General features: G+C 48.5%; 1 protein-coding gene across 1 annotated transcript in view; it reads left to right on the top strand.

The window, feature by feature from the left end:
* FBXO45 (F-box protein 45) overlaps positions 1-12,019 on the top strand; it is a 32,015-nt gene extending 19,996 nt beyond the window's left edge. Inside the window, exon 3 of the mRNA XM_029614979.1 lies at positions 6,604-12,019. Coding sequence (XP_029470839.1) covers positions 6,604-6,789 — 186 coding nt within the window. The 3' untranslated portion in view covers positions 6,790-12,019. The remainder of the gene's footprint in view (positions 1-6,603) is intronic.
* The last annotated feature ends 10,139 nt before the right edge of the window (positions 12,020-22,158 follow it).

Genomic DNA, 22,158 nt, shown 5'->3' with positions numbered 1-22,158 from the left:
CCTACATCAAAATCCATCATTTTTATTTTAGAAATTTAATGCTGCAAGCATAGTGCTGTATTTTTTAAATGAATGGACAAGATGATAGTGTGCATTGTGGTTTACTTTTGAATAGCTCATCCTCACACACTCAAACTACAGCGCCACAGTTAAAATTTAAGATTTTAGGTACCTGAGAAGGCTAATGCTTTCTGCAGGCAGATCTCTCACTCTTGTCACAGGAAATGTCATCTCCCACTGAACAGCCAAAATCTGTTCCCTGTATGTACCCGGATCAGTCCAGACTGCTGGGTTATACCTCCCTTCCAGCAGATGGAAACAGAGAAAAACTTGAAAGGCACCTCCTCTAGGTATGGTGTGCCACCTGTGATCCTTCAGTATTTCTTTGTCTCCAGCAGATGAAAGTAGCAGAAACTGCGGTCCTGATCCTTGAGTATTACTGTTAAAAAAAAAAAAAAAAAAAAAAAGAGGAAATAGGTGATTTTTAAACTTAATATCTTCAGCTTGGTCAAACGGATTAAAAAAAAAAAATAGGAGTACGTTCCTCCCAGGGGATTGGTAGGTCCTAGTGGTTAGGAGCCTGATTGCTCCTGTTCCCGGGCCTGGTGACTGTCGCTTTGGGGGCATACCGGTGGTCTGGTCCCATCCAGAGAAGTTCCATTCCTCTGAGGCGACCCCCCCCCCCTTTTCCCAGAGAAGCATTATTCGTCTGGTGAGACCTTTTATTGGTTAAGGCAAATAAATAAATAAATAGCTACCATTCTGTGACAGGATCTCCCGCGCTCTGGAGATTATTTTTTCATTTCCCTTTCTCCCGCGTGCGCCGAGCCATGCCTTGAGCATCACACTGTTCGGCCTGCTGGGAGCCGGCAACGCAGCTCTCCTGCGATTCTCCCTTCTCCCGATGTCTTCCCGGGGGGGGGGGGGGGTGGCACGTTAGCCTCGGCGGGAGGCGCAGCAGAACGGGGTCGGCTCGGGCCCTTGGCGCGGGTGGCCAGTCAAGTCAGTCGGCCTGCTCCGTTCCCATGGAGCGCGGGAACAGTGGCCATTTTGATTCCCTCACTGACCGCGGAGGATCAGCTTACAGGGCAGGGGATCTCAGGAGGCCAATCGTATCTGCGTGGCACATAATGGAGCCTCTGATCCGCCGGATCCCAGTTGCGGATCTACAGGACATTGTGGCCCCAGACCTTCCCCCGGCGGATCCAGATGATGATCACGATAAGTCCGTGCTGGTAGAGGGTGACGACCTGCGAGTGCTCAGATTGTTCCGCCGGGATAAGCTTGATCCGATGATCCCACGTGTCTTAGCCGAGCTCGGGATTCTGGTCTCTCCGGAGTACCAGTCACGACACGGAGAGGAACTTCCCGTGTCCTAGCTGGAGCCCGATCTTCGGGCTCCAGCTAGGACTTTTCCTTTCCATCCGATGCTTTTACAATTGATGTTCCAGGAGTGGGATACTCTGGAAGCGGGCCTGCGGGTCGGAAGGGCCATGGAAAAACTCTATCCTCTGCCTGAGAAATCCTTGGAGTTTCTCAAGATTCCCAAGGTGGACGCTTCAGTGTTGGCTGTCACGAAGAGGACCACTATTCTGGTGGCAGGAGCTGCAGCCTTGAAGGATCTCCAGGACAGAAAGCTCGAAGTCCTTCTTAAGAGGATTTTTGAAGTCTCAGCGCTTGGTGTCCGGGTGGCTGTATGCAGTAGCCGGATGCAGCGAGCTAGTCTGCGTTGGGTCCAGCAGCTCTGAGTGCTAGGAATTTGTCTTCTCTGGAAGCGGAGCAGATGGAGCGCTTGGAAGCGGCTATAGCATACGGCACTGATGCCTTGTATGATCTCCTCCACACCTCATCCCGGACAATGGTCTCAGTGGTTTCGGCTAGAAGGCTCTTGTGGCTCCGCAACTGGTCAGCCGATGTTTCTTCCAAGTCTCAGCTAGGAGTAATGCCTTTCAAGGGGAAGTTCCTCTTCGGGGACGACTTGGAGCAGCTCATCAAGTCCTTGGGTGACAATAAGGTATATAGGCTGCTAGAAGATAAGCCTAGAGTCTCCAGGTCTTTTGGCCTGTCCTGTGCTTGTTTCCGTGGTCAGCGCTGTTTTCGCCAGAGCAGGGCACCCTCTTTTGGACAACGGCAGCCCTCACAAGGTCACAGGCTTGGGCTCATTCCTTTCACGGACGTAGATTTTCCTGCAGCAGAAGATCCCAGGGTTCCTTGGGAGCTAAATCCTCCCAGTGAGATAGCGCAGACCCAGTCCTCCGTCCTGGTGATAGGGGGGCGGCGTCCCTGTTTCTCGAGGAGTGTGTCAAGATAACGTCAGTCCAGTGGGTTCTAAACATCATAGAACACGGTTACGCTTTAGATTTTGCTTGTCCTCTGCGAAACCTGTTTCTGGTGTCTCCTTGCGGCTCCCCAGTGAAGAAGCAGATTGTGGGTCAGACCCTCCGTCGGCTGGAAGATCTCGGAGCAATTGTCCCTGTTCTCCCGGCCAAGTACGGGACCGGCATATATTCAATCTTTCATGGTTCCCAAGAAGGAAGGATCCTTCCGGCCGATTCTAGACCTGAAGAAGGTGAACAAAGCCCTCAGAGTCCCTCTGTTTCGTATGGAGACTCTGTGCTCTGTCATTGCAGCTGTGAACAAAGGAGAATTTTTGGCTTCTCTGGACTTAATGAAGGCATACCTGCACATAGGAATCCACAAGGTTCATCAACGATTCCTACGCTTCATGGTCCTTGGGAGACATTTTCAATTTCGGGCACTCCCGTTCGGTTTGGCGACGGCTCCCCACACATTCACCAAGGTGTTGGTGGTAGTGGCAGCAGCTCTCCGGTGGGAGGGAGTGCTAGTTCACACATATTTGGACAACTGGCTCATTCGAGTGAAGTCGAGGGAACTTTGCAAGTTGGCAGTCCACAAGGTGTTACACAGTCTACAATCTCTCGGTTGGCTCGTCAGTTTTGCCAAAAGCCACCTGATCCCTTCCCAGGTCCTGGAGATTTTGGGTGCGAAGTTCGACACTCGAGTCAGCAAAGTCTTCCTCATGCAAGATCGAGTTGCCAAGTTGGTGTCTCAAGTTCGTCGTCCCTTCCGATGCCCTTGGTCTGGGATTACTTGCAGGTTTTTGGTTCTATGGCATCTACTCTTGAGTTGGTCCCTTGGGCCTTCGCTCATGTGAGCTTTGTTTTCCCATTGGGATCCAATGTCTGAGGATTTCCAGATCCCCTTCCCGCTCCTGGAGCCTGCCAGGGGCAGTCTCAATTGGTGGCTAGTCCTCCACCATTTACATCGGGGAGTGGACTTGGAGATGCCTCAATGGGTGATTGTAACGATGGATGCCAGCCTATCCGGTTGGGGCACGGTTTGTCTTTCTCAGTCAACCCATGACCAGTGTTCTCGTCAGGAAGCACAGTGGTCCATTAATCGCCTGGAAACGAGAGCAGTCCGTTTGGCTTTACGGACATTTCTTCCCCTCATCCACCATGAGGCGGTACGGGTCTTGTCCGACAACGCAATAACTGTAGTGTACAACAACCGTCAAGGGGGAACAAAAAATCATCCAGTAGCCGGGGAAGCGGACAAGTTGATGGCCTGGATGGAACGCCATCTCGTTCGTTTGGCGGCTTCTCACATTGCCGGAGTCGACAACGTCCAAGCGGATTTCCTGAACTGCCAGCGCCTGGATCCCGGAGAGTGGGAGTTGTCGTTGGAGGCAATGTCTCTTCTCTCTCGGCAATGGAGGACTCCCCATTTGGACTTGATGGCGACTCGAGAAAATGTGAAGGCCCCAAGATTCTTCAGTCGCAGAAGGGAACATGGAGCAGAAGGGATAGATGCCCTAGTTCTGCCTTGGCCCCATGACGTTCTCCTTTACGTGTTTCCTCTGTGGCCGCTCGTGGGAAAAGTCCTGAGAAGGATAGAGGATCATCCAGGAATGGTCATCCTTATTGCTCCAGAGTGGCCCTGGAGGCCATAATTTGCAGACCTAGTCAATCTGGTGGTAGAATGTCCGCTACGCCTCAGTCATCTTCCGAACCTCCTGTGTCAGGGTCCAGTATTTTTGAACCAGGTGGCTTGCTTTTGTCTAGCGGCTTGGCTTATAAGAGGAGGCAGTTAAAGAAGAAAGGCTATCCTGACTCTGTTATCTCTATGCTTCTATGGGCAAGGAAACCCTCTACTTCTCTCACCTATGTCAGAGTGTGGAAGGTCTTTGATTCTTGGTGTATTACACAAGGGATTCTGCCTCATCATGCTTCCATCCCACACATCCTGGCCTTTTACAAGATGGTCTAGGCAAGGGTTTGTCTTATAGTTCCCTCAGGGTACAAGTATCTGCCTTGGGCTGTATTCACAGCAAACTTCAGTGGCGGCCCACCCTGATGTAGTGCGTTTTCTCAAAGGAGCACGAAGCACTTAAACCCTCCAGTCCGTGCCGTGTGTCTTTCCTGGAGTCTGAACTTGGTGCTCCGGGTGTTGTGTGAGCTTCCATTTGAGCCTCTAAAGAGGGCAACTTTGATGGATTTGATCCTGAAGACGGTGATTTTGGTTGCAATTTGCTCCACCAGGAGGGTTTCAGAGATTCAGGCTCTTTCCTGTTGAGAACCCTTTCTGCATTTTTCTGATTCTGGGGTATCACTGCGTACGGTGCCGTCTTTTCTTTCAAATGTCGTTTCTGCTTTCCACTTGAATCAATCGGTGGAACTACCAGCTTTTCCAGATTTGGAGCGATATACTCATCACGCTCGAGAATTAAAGTGGTTGGATGTTAGGAGGGTTCTTTTGCATTACCTGGATGTCACCAATGACTTTAGGGTTTAAGATCATCTCTTTGTTCTATGGAGTGGTCCCAAGAAAGGGCATAAGACGTCAAAGGCGACTATCTCCCGCTTGTTGAAGGAGGCTATAGCGTCAGCGTATTTCTGTTGTGGGTGACCAGTTCCAGACAGGCTCAAAGCACATTCGATTCGGTCACAAGCGGCTTCCTGGGCAGAGAGCCAGTTGGTTTCGTCTCTAGAAATTTGCAGGGCAGGAACTTGGAAATCTCTGCATACTTTTGCCAAGCATTACCATCTGGACGTACGGGCTCCGGATGATGACTGCTTTGGGGGCAGTGTTCTTTGAGCTGGACTCTCTAGGTCCCACCCCATTTAGGGAAGCTTAGGTTACATCAAGCAGTCTGGACTGATCCGGATAAGTACAGGGAAAGGAAAATTGGTTCTTACCTGCTAATTTTCGTTCCTGTAGTACCATGGATCAGTCCAGACACCAGTCCATTGGGTATTCTGCATTGAGAGTCCACTCTGAGTTTTTTTCCTTTATATCCGAAATAAGGTGACAAACGATTGTGTTTTCAGTTCTTAAGGTACTCCTGTTATGTACATAGTTGATGTTCTTCATATCCAGTTTGATCGAGCTGTTGGTTTATAAGTTGTTGTTCTGCTATGGTATTGTTTATACTGAAGGATCACAGGTGGCACACCATACCTAGAGAGGGTGCCTTTCAAGTTTTCCTCTGTCTCCATCTGCTGGAAGGGAGGCAAACCCCAGTAGTCTGGATTGATCTGTCGTACTACAGGAACGAAAATTAGCAGGTAAGAACCAATTTTCCTTTTTGCTTCTACTTTGGTAACTGTTGCATCATGCCTTGATAATGTGGTGATTTTCTTGTGGATATCGAAGATGTATTTGCTGCGTATGTCCTGCCCAGCCACCCTCTCAATTGCTGGCGCTGTTCTGTGTTAACATTTGTTGCTTGCTTAACATGGTCCTTTTTTATCTCTGAAACCACTTGCAGGTGTTCTGGGCTAGAACGGCTGGATTTACCCTTTATAATATGCTTCTTTCTGGCCATCTTGGTGGCTTTCTCCTGAACCCTTCCCTGCCTCCCAGTGTGGGTGGGCACAGAGACTTGCACTGGCCCGAGCGGTATTTTTTGTTGTCAGCCCTCAAGATCATTCATGGGTAACAGGAGTCTCCACCGAAGCAGCCACCCCCTTTCCCAGCTCCTGGATGCAATGCCTCCAAGGCATGCCCAAGCTCAGCCAGCCCCAGTTACCCAGATGCCCCAGGCTGCAGCACAGTCACTTGAACTATGAACTTATTTCAAGGAATTTCAGTGCCTTTTTTTTAAATTTTAGTCAACTGGTTTTGGTTAATCTTTGCATTAGCAAAGTGAGCGTTGAGCTTATAGGAGTGAATTTTCAAAGGAGTTGCACAAAAGTAGCACATAATTGTAGCAATTTTCAAAAGCTCATTTGTGTGTGTAAAGTCTTTTGAAAATTCAGTGAAATTTCACAGGAGTTGTGTGCAAGTCCATTTACATGCGTAAAACCTTTGGAAAATGAGCTCCTTAGGTATCAAGCTTCTAGCTAGTAGCTTTTAGCATTGGAAAAAATGAGAGGTTTTATTTTGGCTGTAGGTAAATCATACCAAAATCTTGAAAGCGCATTGCTTGCTTATTGCTTTTGACCGGTAAGTAAGAAGATCCAGTGGCAGGCAGTGCTTTGTAGCTTAACCGATGGACTGGGTCTGCAGAACCCATTTCTTTTATTCACGATGGTTGCATTTTCTCTCTCTTCTGATCATTTCCTGTATCCCGTTTTATAGATAGGAGAGAGGATTCGAGTCATCTTGGACATGGAGGACAAGACTTTGGCTTTTGAGCGGGGCTACGAGTTTCTGGGCGTGGCCTTCCGAGGGCTGCCCAAAGCCCGCCTGTACCCGGCGGTGTCAGCGGTGTACGGCAACACGGAAGTGACTTTGGTCTACCTCGGAAAGCCGTTGGACGGATGAAGCTGCCAGAGGAGGGCACCAGTCGAGCCGTGGATGTTCCTGAAGAAGAGGGATCTGCATGTGAGGGAAGGGGCAGTGTGAGTGAGAGAGCAAAGGGCCGGAAATAAATCACAGAACATGCACAGCGGTGGGGAAATGGGAGGACTTTAGAGACCCCCTGCGGCTGTTCCTCCTTCTGTTCGGCCAGCGCAGTTCCCCGCCTGTGGGAAGCCGATGGCCTGCAGCCGGCCCCGGCTGTTTTATGTGGGTGTGAAAGGTGGGCGTGTGCTTGAGAGGGAGAGAAGTTTCCAGATGTTCTCAGTAAAGGTGGGAGGAGTCTTGGGTGCAAAACCGCGCAGTTTCTCCCTCCCTTCCTGGCCCAGCTGCTGCAGGAGTATGGACCAGTCCCAGCTTTATTTTAATGTTTTTAAGATGTTGGAGTTCAGTCTGCATGGACCAGACTTCTCCCAGGCAGCAGGATGAGTCTGTGCTGCTGTTTTTATGCATATTTAAAAAGATGTGTTTATATATACATGCAGTTAGTACCAAATGGCAACAAAACGAAACGTTCCCTGGTTGGTAGAGAAATGTCCCTCGAGCCCCCCCCCCCCCCCCCCTGTACAGCCGAAATCGCAGCAGGCCCCCAAGAGATTGGGCACAGCCCAGTGGTTGTGGCAGTGCTTCGTTTCTGTTCGCAAGAAACCTCTTGGGGAAGGAGCTGCTGCTGCCACCGAACACCATTCCCAGTCCCAGAGAATTTGGTTCAGCTCAGTGTCTGGGCTTGAGTGAAACCGTGGTGGGATGGGAAAGCAGCGGCGGCAGTGAACAGCGACGGCGCTGCCTCCACCCCCCCTATTCTCTCTTGTTGTGTGTAATAGAGAGGTGAGTGGGGCTGTGCGCAGTGACCCAGCAAGGGAGAGGCAGCCTGAGGCTGTAGCAGTGCCAGGGCCATGCTAGGGTGGCGCTGCCCCGGCAGGTGACACTAACACTTTGCTTAGTCCGTTTAGCAACAGAAAGCTTGAGGGAGCCCGGGGCATACATGTAATTAAACCGTATGTTCACCGATATTCCCCATGTTTGTTTTTCATATTGAGTTTGTATTGGCACAGCAGGAAAGACTATAAAATCCAGGGCACGACTGTTTATTCGGCAGTATGTTTTGGAGTCTTCTGATGAGTACACGGGAGATTTTCTTGTAGGCTTCCATTCTTCATTACTCACAGTTTTACACTGCACTTCCTGTACTTTTCTTTGCATGTAGTTAACTGTACATTGAACTACACACAATAATAGGCATTACACATTTTTTACCATTTGAAATGTTGAAATTTAGCGATGCGTTGTAAGAAAGTCCTTGTTGAATTACCAGCGATTCACCACCTGCCTGGATATTATTCTTCCATGTGGTATCAACAGGAACAGGTGAATCCTGGCGTAACATTTAAGTCCAAGGGCCTGAGCATTTTTCCCAGAGAGAAATCCATTGGTGCCGGTTACCTAATGTCTAATAGAAGATGCCAAGAAGTCATGTAAATAGTGATGTTATATAATCATTTCATGAGGCCTGATGCCTACGAGAGTGGGACACCCTTAACATTGTATTTTAAGGTGGTTGGGGGGGAGGGGCCCACATACAGTGATGCATTTAACAAGCAGGGTTGGATTTATTTGTAGTCTCTCTCTCTCTCCACTAAATTCTTGGGAAAACCAGAGTAATTGTCAACTGAGCCTGGATTTTGTCTCTTTAGGTCAAAGGCTTACATTATCTGGCGCTTGTAGGACAGGTTTTGCATGTTGAGGGGAGCAGTGGGGAGGCTCCACCGGTGAACTCTGATCTGGCAGGCAGCTGACTCGGGGACTCCTGGTTGGCAGCTGCTTCAAAATTAAAGGGACACTTCCACAGATGATGCGAACCCCAGAGAGGCCTTTGTTTTTATTCCTACACTAGGTTCATCCAGCACCACCTTAGTATGTATCAGTACCAGACTGTATCAGGCAAGAAATCCTGACATTCTTGTATTGGATATGGGGTGGTGCGCAGGCTGCAGCCAGCAAGTGGAGGGTGTGAAGGAACACCAGCAGCTGGTTCTGGCATCTTGGCCACTTGGGCTCTTAAATCAGGTGTACTTCCCTGGGTCGATGTAGGTTTTTAACTTTTTCCCTCATTGCTTTGCTTTGGTTTAAATGTTCTGTCACGCTTGAAATTCCCAGCATAGCTTTGTTTCAGAAATGTTGACAGATTGGTGCAGTCTGACTGTAGGACTACATTTGGAAATGTGCCTCATGCTGATGTTAGCAGATGCTGAGGTGGTGTTTACGGGCGCCAAGCCTGTGATTTCCAGATGTGTTCTTCGAGCTGTGGATATCCTGGCTGTGTCGATAATGCTGCAGAGCCATCTGTGTGCTAGGGCCATACCTCATCGAGAAGCAGGGATTTCATTCTCTCTGAAGCCACTGCTTTCAAATATAGTTAAATGTTTGCTGTAAATTACATCGGGTAAGTACTCCAGCAAATATACTCTGTATATTTATAATGAAACAGATTTAGTACAGAGCTGGACATTTTTTGCCCCCCTGAACCCATGAGCTGCTGCAGAGTGCAGTTGGTGAGAAACACTACAGGAAGCTGCCTGCTCCCAGGGGACCTGACCACTGAGGTAAATAGAAAAAATGGGCCAGTCACTCTTATCTAGATAAAAATAATTCACCATTGATTTTAGTGGTCATTTTTTTTGTTTTCAGATAGCATTTTAATGTATTGGTTTGTAAATGACTTTGTAATATAATGAATTATCTGCACTAAAGCTTAGATCAGGATAGGAGTCTGCATCATCACGGTTCTGATGTTGAAAGAAAATCTCTTGCCTTTTTCTCATGGGGTGGATGAAGTCAGTAGAGCGCCTTGGTGGAATTGCACCTTTATTGCACACAACTGGATGCAATTACAGGTGAGATCTCAGAGCACGGGGCTCGAGCATCGAAAAGGCTCATAATGTCTAGTGGCAGTATGGCTTGGGGTGGCTTAAATCGGCCTTTTAGACATGAGTCACTTTTTTAGAAAACTAATGCCCTTCCTGCTGCCAGTCTGAAGTCGTTCTGTGTCTTCTTCGGTCACAACCTGTACAGTTAATGAGCAGGAAAGGGAATTTTGTTTAGTTTGATTCCTGTAGAACCTGACAGCATCAACAAGACCAACGTTACGTTAATTGCAAGATTCGGCTGGGGCATTGCTTTTAATTTTCAGTTGTTTTCACTGGAGGAATTCCTTCTTGGTACTGTAAAGGGAACACTGCTGTTTTGTGTTAAAGATCTGGGGGTTTTGTCACATCCTTGCAGCTCAGTCATGCCATTGTAAAGTTGCCTTCTCATCCAATCACAACTGCTTTCAGCCATTGGCACATAAGGCCATGCCATCCTGGTGGGATGGTGATCTGTGCTGTGTCCCTTTAAGTTTGCTCTCACTATAGCCTATTAACTGCCATTTACCCTACTAAAGTGGTGCTCCCTGTGGGGATTTTAACTATTTATTTGTTATCGTGTATATAATATATTATGTAAAGGGAACATTGTTTCAAATCATTCTGTCCCATAAGGGTAATGGTCTACACAGGTCACAGGACAATTGTTCATGACATTAGGCTGATAGCAGCCTGAGTAATGCAGGGGATCCAGAGAACTAGCACAGGAGTTACCTGCCTTTACTTCATGGCAAAAATAGCTCCTCGGTCTATCAAGTCTTCCTCATGGTAAGAAAGGCTGAACTAGCCAGCAAAGGAAAACATGCCATCTGCAGCTGCCAGATGTGGGGAGGGGTCTGGCACTCACTCCTAGAATCAGCTGATAGCTGGAAAGTAGTCTTGGTCATCATCGTTACTAGTTTTCTTGAAAACATTGCTTAAACAGAGAATGGATGCTGTGTAATGGTGTTCTTACCATAGTGATAAAATTCACTGTTCTGCTACAGGCAGGTGCCCGAGGGAACAAAGCCCCATGCTGACATGGCCACTCCCCAGCAGGCCATGGAATAGAAGAAGGCATTTGATTTTCAGTGGTGTCTGAAGCCTATGAATGTGCTGTCATGTTAGGCCTGTATTTAATCCCCTTCTGAACATGCATATGCTCTAGAAAGCAACTACCCCTCTGTGTAGGCAGGCCCCGTTGGTACTGGTATGTCTGGTGGCCAGTGTGCCTCATTAAGAAATGAGAAGGCTAGCTCTTATGCTCATGGTACAGCATTGGGCCGGAATCGTGCCTGCATGACCTGGCCAGTGCCTCTATTGTAAATACTCAGCAGTGGTGTGAAAGGATTGAATGAAAGTTGTGTTCTGTAGCATTGTTTTTATTTTTGGTTTTATTTTATAATAAAATGGAACAATTAACTCAGAACAAGAGTTAAAATAATCAGAAACATTTACAGAAGGAAATACACTAAATAAATATCCCAGCATGGTGTGATTTTGCATCTACATTAAGCCTCAAGTCCTGGGGATCCAAGAATGGTTAGCAGCTTTCTGATGACCGTGTATTGATGACCTTAGTTTGTGCACGGTTCAGTCTGAAATGGGTAACAGACCTTAGAGTGATTCAGACTAGTCAGGTTTTTGTTGTTTCCAAAATGCGTATATATACGAGGAAGGGGCATTCAGGGAATCTGGATGGATTTAATTTGTATTCTGTTTGACAAACTTAAAATCTTGACCTCCAGTCTACAAGTGGCTTATGCCATTTGCAGATTGGAGATGCTTGCCCTTTGCTTTACATGTTGGGTGCCAGTACCACTGTGAAGGTCATGACACCATTCATAGCAGAAGTTTAGAGAGAGGATACAGTTATGAATTTCAGAAGCTGTCATGAATTGGTCTCAAACTGCAAATGCTACTGTGTTATCAACTTTTCTGATTGCCCGGTGACATGTTTTTGGTGTAGAATAGTACTTTTGCCAAGCTCTTTAAAAACATGTTTGAATGAAGGGTGCTGTATAAAAACAAGTCCTAATTCTGAATGAGAGAGGTTTTGCAACTGTCTGCCCAGAACTGCCTACTTATCTACTGCCTGCCATCTCCTCCTACAAGCAACGGTACCAGAGCTGTGAGAAACAGCTGAACCCTTCTCTTCATTAATTAGTAACTCTAATGTTGACTGTAATTTTCCAGAGGGGGGGGGAAATAAAAATGAACCTCTGACACTGTTATTCCTGGAGACCATTGGTTGCTGTACAAAATATCCAATTAAACTCTGCTATAATATTTAAGTTGGTGTCTGTTACTTGTGTCAAATTGAGGAACTGGTCTTTGTTTTAAGTTTACTATAGTCTTATTAGATTGCCAAAGGCGATCTTAATTTTATCAGCAGGCATCTTTCAGTTTTTTAAGTTCTGAAATAAAGGGCTACAAATGCAGTACTGTTTATTCCAGAAAACTAATTTGCAGTATATTAAACCAGTTTTCACCAGTCAGTGTTCTCTAGTTGGGGTGGTTGCAAAGAGATCAGGGATTCATGCAGTCTGTCTGTCTGCTTGCCTAGGAGCTTTCTATACAGCAGCGGTTCTCAACCGGTGTGTCGTGGCACACTAGCGTGTCGCACACCCACTGCTCTCCCGCCTCCCCCTTTCACCTCAGCAAGACGAACACTGCTGCCGTTCCTGCCCGGGCTATCAGCACATTCAAGCCCCGCGGAGAACGGCAGCACTGGTTGTGGAAACCGGCAACAGGAACGTGACCTTTTCTTCTTCCCGAAGTGATGTTTACCGGGCAGAAATTGCATTCGATGCTGGCTGGCCACTTTGCCAGGGTCTGCAGGAGTATGGTGCCACTGCCCCCCCCCGGTTCCGATCTCCCCTTGTCTCAGCGTGTCACCAGCAAGAAAATATAAAATTAATAATAATAATCAAACTGCCAAAAAAAAAAGGCTAGGGTGGAGAGAAAAGCATAGAATTATATTCTCAGCTGATTGCTCTGTGCTGCGATCAATCACAGCACAAGCAAACAGCTGAGTGCAGCCTTAGCACTGTGGGGCCGGGGAGGTCACTCCTGTTGCAGTTTCCAGCCTGTCAGGACTCTACTTTTAATAGCAGCATACCAGCTACCTTGTGCTGTAGCTGCTATGTGGGTGGGGGTGAGTGAGCCAGCATGTGTGTAAGAGAGAAATGTGTGAAAGAAATTGGTCAGGGATGTGATGTGAGTGTGAGAGAAAGATTGGTCAGGGATGTGGCTGGTGTATGTGTGTGTGAGAGAAAGATTGGTCAGGGATATTTTGTGGAGAATGTAACCAATCCACAACTGTTTTTTGTCCTTGTTCCATTATAGGGGTACTAGAGATTGGCCGCAACTTAGCCTTTCTCTTCGTATGAGGCATAGAAGTATTTTATCTTTAGGAATTTGGACAATAAAATTACCACAAGATAATAGTAAACTTACTTATTTAGATAAACTAACTCTTGGTTGAGAGGCAGAGGGGAATTTTCAAGAAGAATTTTTTTTCCTTTTACTTTCCTTCAAGCAATATATCAAGTAAATTTCTTATTACCTTAACCTTGAAACAGTTTTAAAGGAATTGCCATATCCAGAATCAAACATCCATGGACTCCATGCGAATCCGGTCGGAGCCGGTCAGAGCCGCGCGCGCCTTTGGCGGCGCACCGTTGGCAGCTGCACGCCGATAGGTCAATATTTTATGTTCAATATATTTTTATTGAGCGATTGTACACACAAATCACAATGCAACAAGAAAGAATAAAACCAATACAGGTACACCAGATATGCACATTAAATTGCCATGAAAACTGGAACACTCTTTTCAGGGATAACCCACCCAATCCCTACTGTTCTCCCACCCCTTCCCCCCGCCCTACTCAAACACCGCCCCCTTCCCCCAAACCCCCCCCCCCCGAAAACCAGAAACCCATGCAGATACCGTCCAGACAATTCCACTAAAGCACAGTTAATCATTCAGGGCCAAGCTGCGAGCCCTATGAGGCAAAGATTGCAAATATGGTTCCCACGTGTGCAAGAAAAGTTTCCGTCGCTTGGGTGAAGTCCGAGCATGAATCGCCTCCAACTGCATCAGTCTATGAAAGTGAATCCTCCACAACCAAAATGTCGGCGGGTCCGGGTCACACCAGTGCAGTAGAATGATCTTCTTCCCCACTAGACCCGCCTTTTGAAGCAATATCCGGGGGCCAGACTCCGCCACCAGGAAGTGAGTTACGCAATGCAGTAACCAGAGGTAAGGAGACATTGGTAACTGAACCCCAACCAGCCCTCCCAAATACAAAGCAATGCGCCGCCAATAGTTCACCATTGAGGGACATCCCCAGAAAACATGCGCCAAGGTCCCCAGCCCCACCCGACAGCGCGGACACTGAGCTGTGCTAATAACACCCGCCTTATAAGCCAATTGTGGTGCCAAATACGCCCGGCTTAAAAATTTAAGATGCATCTCCCGAAAGTACATGTTCCCAGTAATTTGAAGAACATTTCGTAAACTATGCAAGTAAATACGGGAGGTCATCAAAAATATACCCTCGTGGTTCCAACGCTCAACTGGAATAACACCAGCCTCCTTCTGTGAGTGCCTGATCAGCTGCCTGTAGTAACTGGACATAGAGGGCTCCTTAGTATGATCAAATTGAAAAAAACCATTCAAAGCTTTAAACACTGTCATATGTTGAGCCGGAGGACCCAGGCTGCGCAGATAATGTCCCAATTGCACATATCCAAAAAAATGCTGCTTAGGCAGCCCATACAGTTCACACATTCTGGTAAAAGATAGCAGCTGCCCAGTGTCATCTAAAGCGTGTCCCAAGTATATTACCCCTTTCTGCTCCCAAATCCTAAAGTAAGAAGTGGTAGACCCTGGGGTAAAGTCCAAATTCCCCCTAATGGGGGTAAAGCATGTGCAATGATTTGGAAGCCCTAAAAGGTTAGTGATAAGCCTCCACGTTTTCCGCACAGGCTGTACCAACGGGTGAGTCACCAACGTTGGTGGAAGCCTGGTATAAGGAGTCATAAGAATGTAACTCAAAGCAATCGGTCTTGTAAACGTGGCCTCGGCAGTGATATTTAAAAAAGGTGACTTCCCCAATAACCAACCCCTAATCAAACGAGAGTTAGCTGCCATCCCATATTGCAACAAATTGGGGAGACCCATACCCCCCCAACGCCAAGGGTGTTGTAACTGGCGCAATGGCAATCTGGCCTTTTTCCCATGCCAAATAAACCGGCGCAATAATTTGTCCACCCGAGCCAGATCCCTGGCCAGCAAGAGCAGGGGAAAGTTTTGCATAACATATAGCCATTTGGGTAAGACCACCATTTTGAACAAGTTGATCCTTCCCCCCAGAGAGAGCGGCAAATCATGCCATGCCGTTAATTTGTCTTGAGTGGCTTTTAGTAAGCGGGACACATTACTACGATACATTTGATGGATGTCTGCGGTAAGAATGATCCCCAAGTACGTGAGAGAGTCTCCAGCCCAGTGCAGAGGAAATACACCGTCCCAGCGCTCCCGAAGGGAGGCGGGGAAAGCCAAGGCCTCCGACTTATTCCAATTAATACGCATCCCCGAAAAGGTAGCGTATTGTTGGAACAAATCTAGTAAGGTAGACAGAGACCGAGACGGGGAAGTAAGAAAAGCAAATATCGTCAAATGCTGCATACTTAAATATTTCACGAGTCTGCCCCTCCTGGAAAAGAATGCCCCGTATGGAAGCAGTGGACTGAATGGCTAGTAAAAAGGGTTCCAAGCTTAAAACAAAAAGGAGGGGGGACAACGGGCAGCCCTGGCGTGTGCCACGCTCCACCATAAACAGGTCCGTCATGCCCCCATTAACCCATAGACAGGCCTGCGGGAGCCTATACAGGAGCTGGATCGCTTGTAAAAAAAATCCCCCAATCCCCACCTGTCGCAACAGCTGAAACAAATATCCCCATTCCACCCTATCGAACGCCTTTTCAGCGTCTAAGCTCGCCACCAAATAGGGATCATTTATTCTCTGACAAAGTGCCATGGCCGTAACCACCTGTCGAACATTCCGTAGGGCATATCTCTGTTTAACAAAGCCTACTTGCCCCGGCTGTATCAAAGAGGGCAAAAAATGCCCCAGGCGGTCTGCCAATATTTTGGCCAAAATTTTATGATCCACATTTAATAGGGAGATAGGTCTATAAGACTCTGGTAACAGAGGGTCTTTACCCGGTTTCGGGATAAGGGTAACATGCGCCAGATTTCCCCCTGTTGGGAAGGCTCCCCTGCCAATTAGGGAATGAAAAACCTGGGGAAGGATAGGGGCAACTGAATCTGCCATAGCTTTATAAAATTCTGAGCTGAACCCATCGGGTCCTGGTGCTTTCAATTTGCTCATCTGCTGTATAACCCGACGAACCTCATCCTCGGATATGGGTTCATTTAAACACCGACTTTGCGCCACCGTTAGGCAAGGCAACTGGATCCTGTCACCAAATGCCCCCCATTGGGACTCATCCCATCCCTCGGACCGGTATAATCCAGAGTAGTATGTCTGAAAAACCGACCTAATGGCCCCTTCCTCCGTCACTATCTGCTGCCGATGGTTTTTTATGGCCGGGATGTATCTCGTCCCTCTAGCTGACTGTACCAATCTGGACATCAGCTTCCCCGACTTCTGCCCAAACTGAAACAATTTATATTGATAAAACAACAGGCTTTTTTTTGTCCGTTGATGAATGAGGGAATTAATAGTCGTTTGCAACGAGAGATAGTATTCCCTATTAACCGTGGTATTACCCCGCAGCAAAGTCCTCCTAGCTTTATGTAATTGGGCACTCAGAGTAAGGATTCGTTTATCTATAACTTTTTTCCTATGGGAGACATACGATATTATGTCCCCTCGGAGGACAGCCTTGGCAGTTTGCCAAAAGAGAACAGGGTCATCTCTATGCTGCACATTAGATAAGGCAAAAGCATCCCAACAATCCTTCAAATACTTTTGAAAGGCGACATCATCCGCTAAAAAAAAAGGGGTACCTCCATACTTTGGTAGCATGCTTTGCCAGGGGATTAGTGAATTCAATCCAGATCTGCGCATGATCAGAGATCACAATGTCCTCTATCCCTGCCCCTCCCACTGTAGAGAAACCATGTGTGCTTACCAAAAAATAATCCAGTCTGGAGTGCGTGGCATGGGCCCTAGAAATGTGAGTAAATTCCCTTTCTTGAGGATGTAATGTGCGCCACACATCTGTCAGATGCAATGTTTTCTCAAACAGTGAAATCCCCTTACTAGGAGGGCTAGGAGTGTGGGTCGCTGAGGACTTGTCAAGAGCGGGGTCTCTGATGGCGTTAAAGTCCCCGCCCATAATAATCAAATCCTCAATGTGTGGCAGTAAGAGAGCACAGAGCTCCTGGTAAAAAGAAGCCCGACACACATTAGGGGCATAAAGGTTACATAGTATTATGGGAGCGTGGTTAAACTCTCCCACCAGAATAATGTATCTGCCCTTTGGATCTTTAAGTTCCTTGAGGACCTTAAAAGGAAAGGACTTCCGAATTAAAATGGCCACTCCCGCCGATTTGGAACTAGCGGAGGCATAGTGCACGGAACCCACCCAGCGCTGCCGCAGCTTAGCATGCTCTGCGTCCAATAAGTGGGTTTCCTGTAGGAAGGCTACCGCGGCCCCTCTCCGCTGCAAAGCCTGCAAAATCTTGGTGCGTTTCATAGGGGAGTTGATACCCCCTACATTCCAGGAATAATAGCGAAATGTGTTACTGCTCATGGAGGATCGAAGTTAAGGAAATGCTTGAAACAGATTACAATGCCAAATGCATGGGGATAGGGACCTCCCAGCTGAGCCCCTTCCCCCTGAGACAAAGAACTGAAGTGCCTGGAGAAAAATACAGGGTCCCCCGTGAACCCAAAACAGGTCTCTGGTCCCCAGCCCTCCCCCCTCCCCCAACCCCCTCCCCTTCCCAAACCCTCCCCCCCCAACCCTTCTGACCGAACCCCCTAGAACTCACCATCCGAGGACAGTGAGTGGAGCTCACAGTGAACTAAGCTCAGTCCCCCTTCCCCCCCCATCCCACAGTAAACAAAGCTTAACAGTAGAATACATGTTGAACCGTAATATAGGCAACCAGCCAAACCCCAAATGAAACACCCAGTGGGAATGCACACAACGAGAGTGCTTCCGCGATCCCTGTTAGGTTATCCCCTGCCACCGGGTTCTATGGCCCGAGCAGCAAGGCATAAAGTAAGCCAAAACACCATGACAGTACACACAGTATTGTCCATTCCATATGAGTGACTGAAACACCCCCCCCCCCCCGAGTCTTCAGGGGAGAGGCGACGGGAGTCCAACAAAACTGAGGTCCTCGCCGGAGAGTCGACCCCTCCAAATGCAAAGTTAATACCACACCCAGCAGAGTCAGGTGGTGGGGACACCCTGCGGTGGCAATGCCTGCAAATAGCGCCGTGCTGCCTCCACCTCAGTAAACCAACGGACTCCTTCTGCAGTTTGCACTCTCATCTTCGCCGGATAAACCAGCACGGCACGGATACCCCTCTGGTAAAGCTGTGTACAAAATGGCGCCAAGAGCTTGCGTTGTTGGGACACCACATAAGAGAAATCCTGAAAGATGAGAACCGGTTGATTTTCATAACTAGGCTTAGTCCCCCTCTGAAAGGCTCTGATGAACGCCGCCTTATGTGAAAAATTAAGAATTTTGGCTATGATTACTCTGGGTTTCGTCTGGCCTTCTCTTTTAGGGCCCAGGCGATGCGCTCGCTCCACGCGGAGAGGGCCCGGCAATCCAGTAAGTTTCAGGGCCTGCGGCAGCCACTCTTCCAAAAAACTAGGCAGCTGAGCCTCCTGTAAACTCTCCGGTAGCCCCACTAATCGTATATTAGCACGCCTGGACCGATTTTCCAGGTCCTCTATCCGTAGGGCCTGCTTTTCCAGTGCAGCTTTTAAGTGGGCCACATCCGCCTGCGCCTCGTTGAGGCCATCTTGATTTGCAGACACCCGCGTTTCCATTTCAGCGAACCGGCGGTCAAACGCCCCCATGCCGGTAGTTATTTCTTGTAGCTGTTCGGAGATTTTCTTCAGTTCCGGCGTTATCGCCGCGAGGACTGCCGCTGTTAGCTCGGCCGCGGTGCTGTTGGCGGGCATACCGCTCTCAGTCGACTCCACTCCCACTTCCGGGTTAGGCTCGGGCGCGCAGGGCCCGCTCCTTATCCTTGTCTTTTTCTTTCTCTTTTTTCCCGGCTCGAGTCGCCATCTGAGGCGTAGACGACGGAGAGGAGGTTCGGCCAGGCAGGCGCCTGTCTCCCAAGGGCCAACAAGGTCACAGATGCAGGGGGATGAATCAGGGAGCAAAGGCCCGAGCTTCGCGACGGGGGAGCACAGCCCCTCAAGATGTCCCGTGGTCCTCCCCTTCACATTAGATCAGGGTGCAGGAGAGGAGAAAAAAACCAGACGTTGAGGTGCAGCAAACACTGCGCGGCATGCAGGATTCAATTCATTAGGTAACTCACTCTGCCGGGCGCCATCTTGGCCATGCTGCAGCTGGGTCTTCACTTCTTGTCGGGCCCGCAGCTCCCTGACACCGGCGATTTTCGGCGGGTAAGCCTCACAAACTGTGCCTCTTCACAGCACAGCCACCCGGGGCACTGGATTGGGGCTGCAGGGCGAGCAAGCTCTGTGAGCGGGGTCTCGTGGCAGCCGCCATTTTGACAGGCTGAGAAGGCAGCCTGCCGCAGGCACCGCCGCCTCCGGCTCTTCACAGACACCGGCAGGAACAAAACCGCGGGCCACAGGGAACCCCCGGCATCTTCCCCCAGCGAGCCGGAACAAAAGCGCCGCGTTTTTCGGGGGCTAGAGGGGGAAAGACGGAGGTGAAGCCGCGGAGCTCAATCGCCCGGCTTCCTCGCTGGTGACGTCATCACCGGAAGTCAGGTCAATATTTTATAATTCCTTACCGGCCCCTCCTCCTGACGTTTCAGGATCTAATTGGCTATTCACCGTCGAGGCAGAGCAATGTCTACCCCTGGAAGCACAGTTCTTATATTCCAGCGTAGCAATATATCTTCAGGTAGGGTAACCAGGTAAATGGAAAAGGTAACAAAGTGTTGCGCTTTATCAGGAAATCACCCTCCTCGCCTCCCCATCCAGGACCTTTATCTCTCTAGCAAGTCCTGATGTTACATTTACCCAGTCAATATTGGGTAATTGAAGTCTCACATTATTACCGCACTGCTTTTCAGTTGACAGGGATAAATTAGAATTTTTTAGCTCAGGTGAGTTTTTAGTTACAGGCACTTGGACTACTTTTCTTATTATTGGAACCTCACTGTCGGGATGCCCTAATTCTAATGCATCATTAGTATCCTTTGAAGATACCTCTCTCCGAACCATGCGCTGCTGAGCGACTGTCGGCTTTCCCCTTTGTTCTAGTTTAAAAGCTGCTCTATCTCCTTTTTAAAGGTTAGCGCCAGCAGTCTGGTTCCACCCTGGTTAAGGTGGAGCCCATCCCTTCGGAAGAGACTCCCCCTTCCCCAAAAGGTTCCCCAGTTCCTTACAAAACTGAATCCCTCTTCCTTGCACCATCGTCTCATCCATGCATTGAGACTCCGGAGCTCTGCCTGCCTCTGGTGACCTGCGCGTGGAACAGGGAGCATTTCAGAGAATGCTACCCTGGAGGTTCTGGATTTCAGCTATGTAAAAACCTAAATTTGGCTTCCAGAATCTCCCTCCCACATTTTCCTATGTCGTTGGTGCCCAAATGTACCACGAAAGCCAGTTTGTCCCCATGTTACCAGGTGATCCTCATGCCCACCAGCTGTCTACATTCCTAATAATCGAATCACCAACTATGATGGCCGACCCAACCCTTCCCTCCTGGGCAGGAGCCCTAGGAGACGCATCCTCAGTGCCAGAGGACAATGGAGAGCAGGTCCTTGCTACAGGATCCTTTCCTGCTGCTCTCCTGATGCTCTCCGATCATGAGACCTTCCTCCTGCAAGGCAGCACCAGGGCTGCCAGTCTGAAGTTGGGACTTGGCTACTGTGTCCCTGAAGGTCTCATCTATATACCTCTCTGTCTGCCTCAGCTCCTCCAGTGATCGGATTCACTCTCTAAGAAACAGGAGCTCTTTGCAGCGGATGCAGACATACAATTTCTCACTGGCGGCTAAAAAATCCATACATGTAACACTCGATGCAAAAGACTGTGACTCTTGCTGCTGGACTGCTGCCTTCATCTTAAATTTGTTTAGTTCCTAGTTAAATTTTAGGTTGCTATGGGAGTAGAAATATATACAATTAGGATAAAGGTTTTTGTCTTAGTGATTTAAAAACATTTTTTGCAAAATATAAACAGTGCTTGTGTCCCACTTTTTTTAAAGTGTTTTTTTTTTTTTTTGTAATAATTAAGCACTGGTTAGACTAGATATTGCCTAATTCGTTTATTTTCTTATATATATATATATATATATATTAGTGACCTACAAGGTGTTGCACAGCAGGTGGACCCTGGGCCTGGTGCAGGATTGGTACGGCCCTCTGGTCAGACCCAGAGAGCGCCTGCCACCAGGAGGCGGAGCACACAAGGAGACCGAGACTAACTGGAGCTTCACCAATAACAGTCCGGGGTTTCCGCAGGTTGAGCCTTTGGGTACCCGGACCGCCTGGTCTTAGGTGGGCCTCTGGTGGTCTCCCGGAGAGATAGCGGAGAGGTGTGCCCACCCCGAGCAAGGGTGTGCAGCTGATGCAGAATGGATGGACTAGGCCTGAAATGGAAGCTCTGGAGACCTCAGGGAGATAGCAATTCAGGGAGGTTCTCCGGGCGAGACAGGCAGTGCCTGCGGGTCTAGTCAAATGGAAGCCGCGGTTTCCAAGCAGGTTGGTCTGGTAGTCACAAGAGGCCAGAAGAGAGTGTCCGAGTGAAGCACAAGGTTCAGAGCCAGAGTATCAGTCCAGGAATAGTCAGCCAAAGCAAGGGTCAATGCCAGGGTCAGTTCCAGATGGCAGACAGGAGAATGGTCAGGCAGGCAGAGGTCAGTTCCAGGCAGCAGACAGAAGAGTGGTCAGGCAGGCAGAAGTCAGTACCAGAGGTCAGTCCGAAGAGGTAGTACCTGAGAAGGACACAGGAACACACGGAGACACTGGAACAAGAGACACTGGAACACACAAGGCAAACTAGAGCACCAACGGTGTCAACCAGATTGCCAAGGAGGGGATCAAGGGACTGAGCCCTGCCTTATATACAGGGCTCAGGTGATGTCATCATGGCGCACCCTGGAGGAACACAAGAACATAAGAAAATGCCATACTGGGTCAGACCAAGGGTCCAACAAGCCCAGCATCCTGTTTCCAACAGTGGCCAATCCAGGTCATAAGAACCTGGCAAGTACCCAAAA

This window comes from Rhinatrema bivittatum, chromosome 9 (genome assembly GCF_901001135.1).
Source record: "Rhinatrema bivittatum chromosome 9, aRhiBiv1.1, whole genome shotgun sequence".
NCBI lineage: Eukaryota > Metazoa > Chordata > Amphibia > Gymnophiona > Rhinatrematidae > Rhinatrema > Rhinatrema bivittatum.
This window is presented reverse-complemented; position numbering and strand designations above follow the sequence as displayed.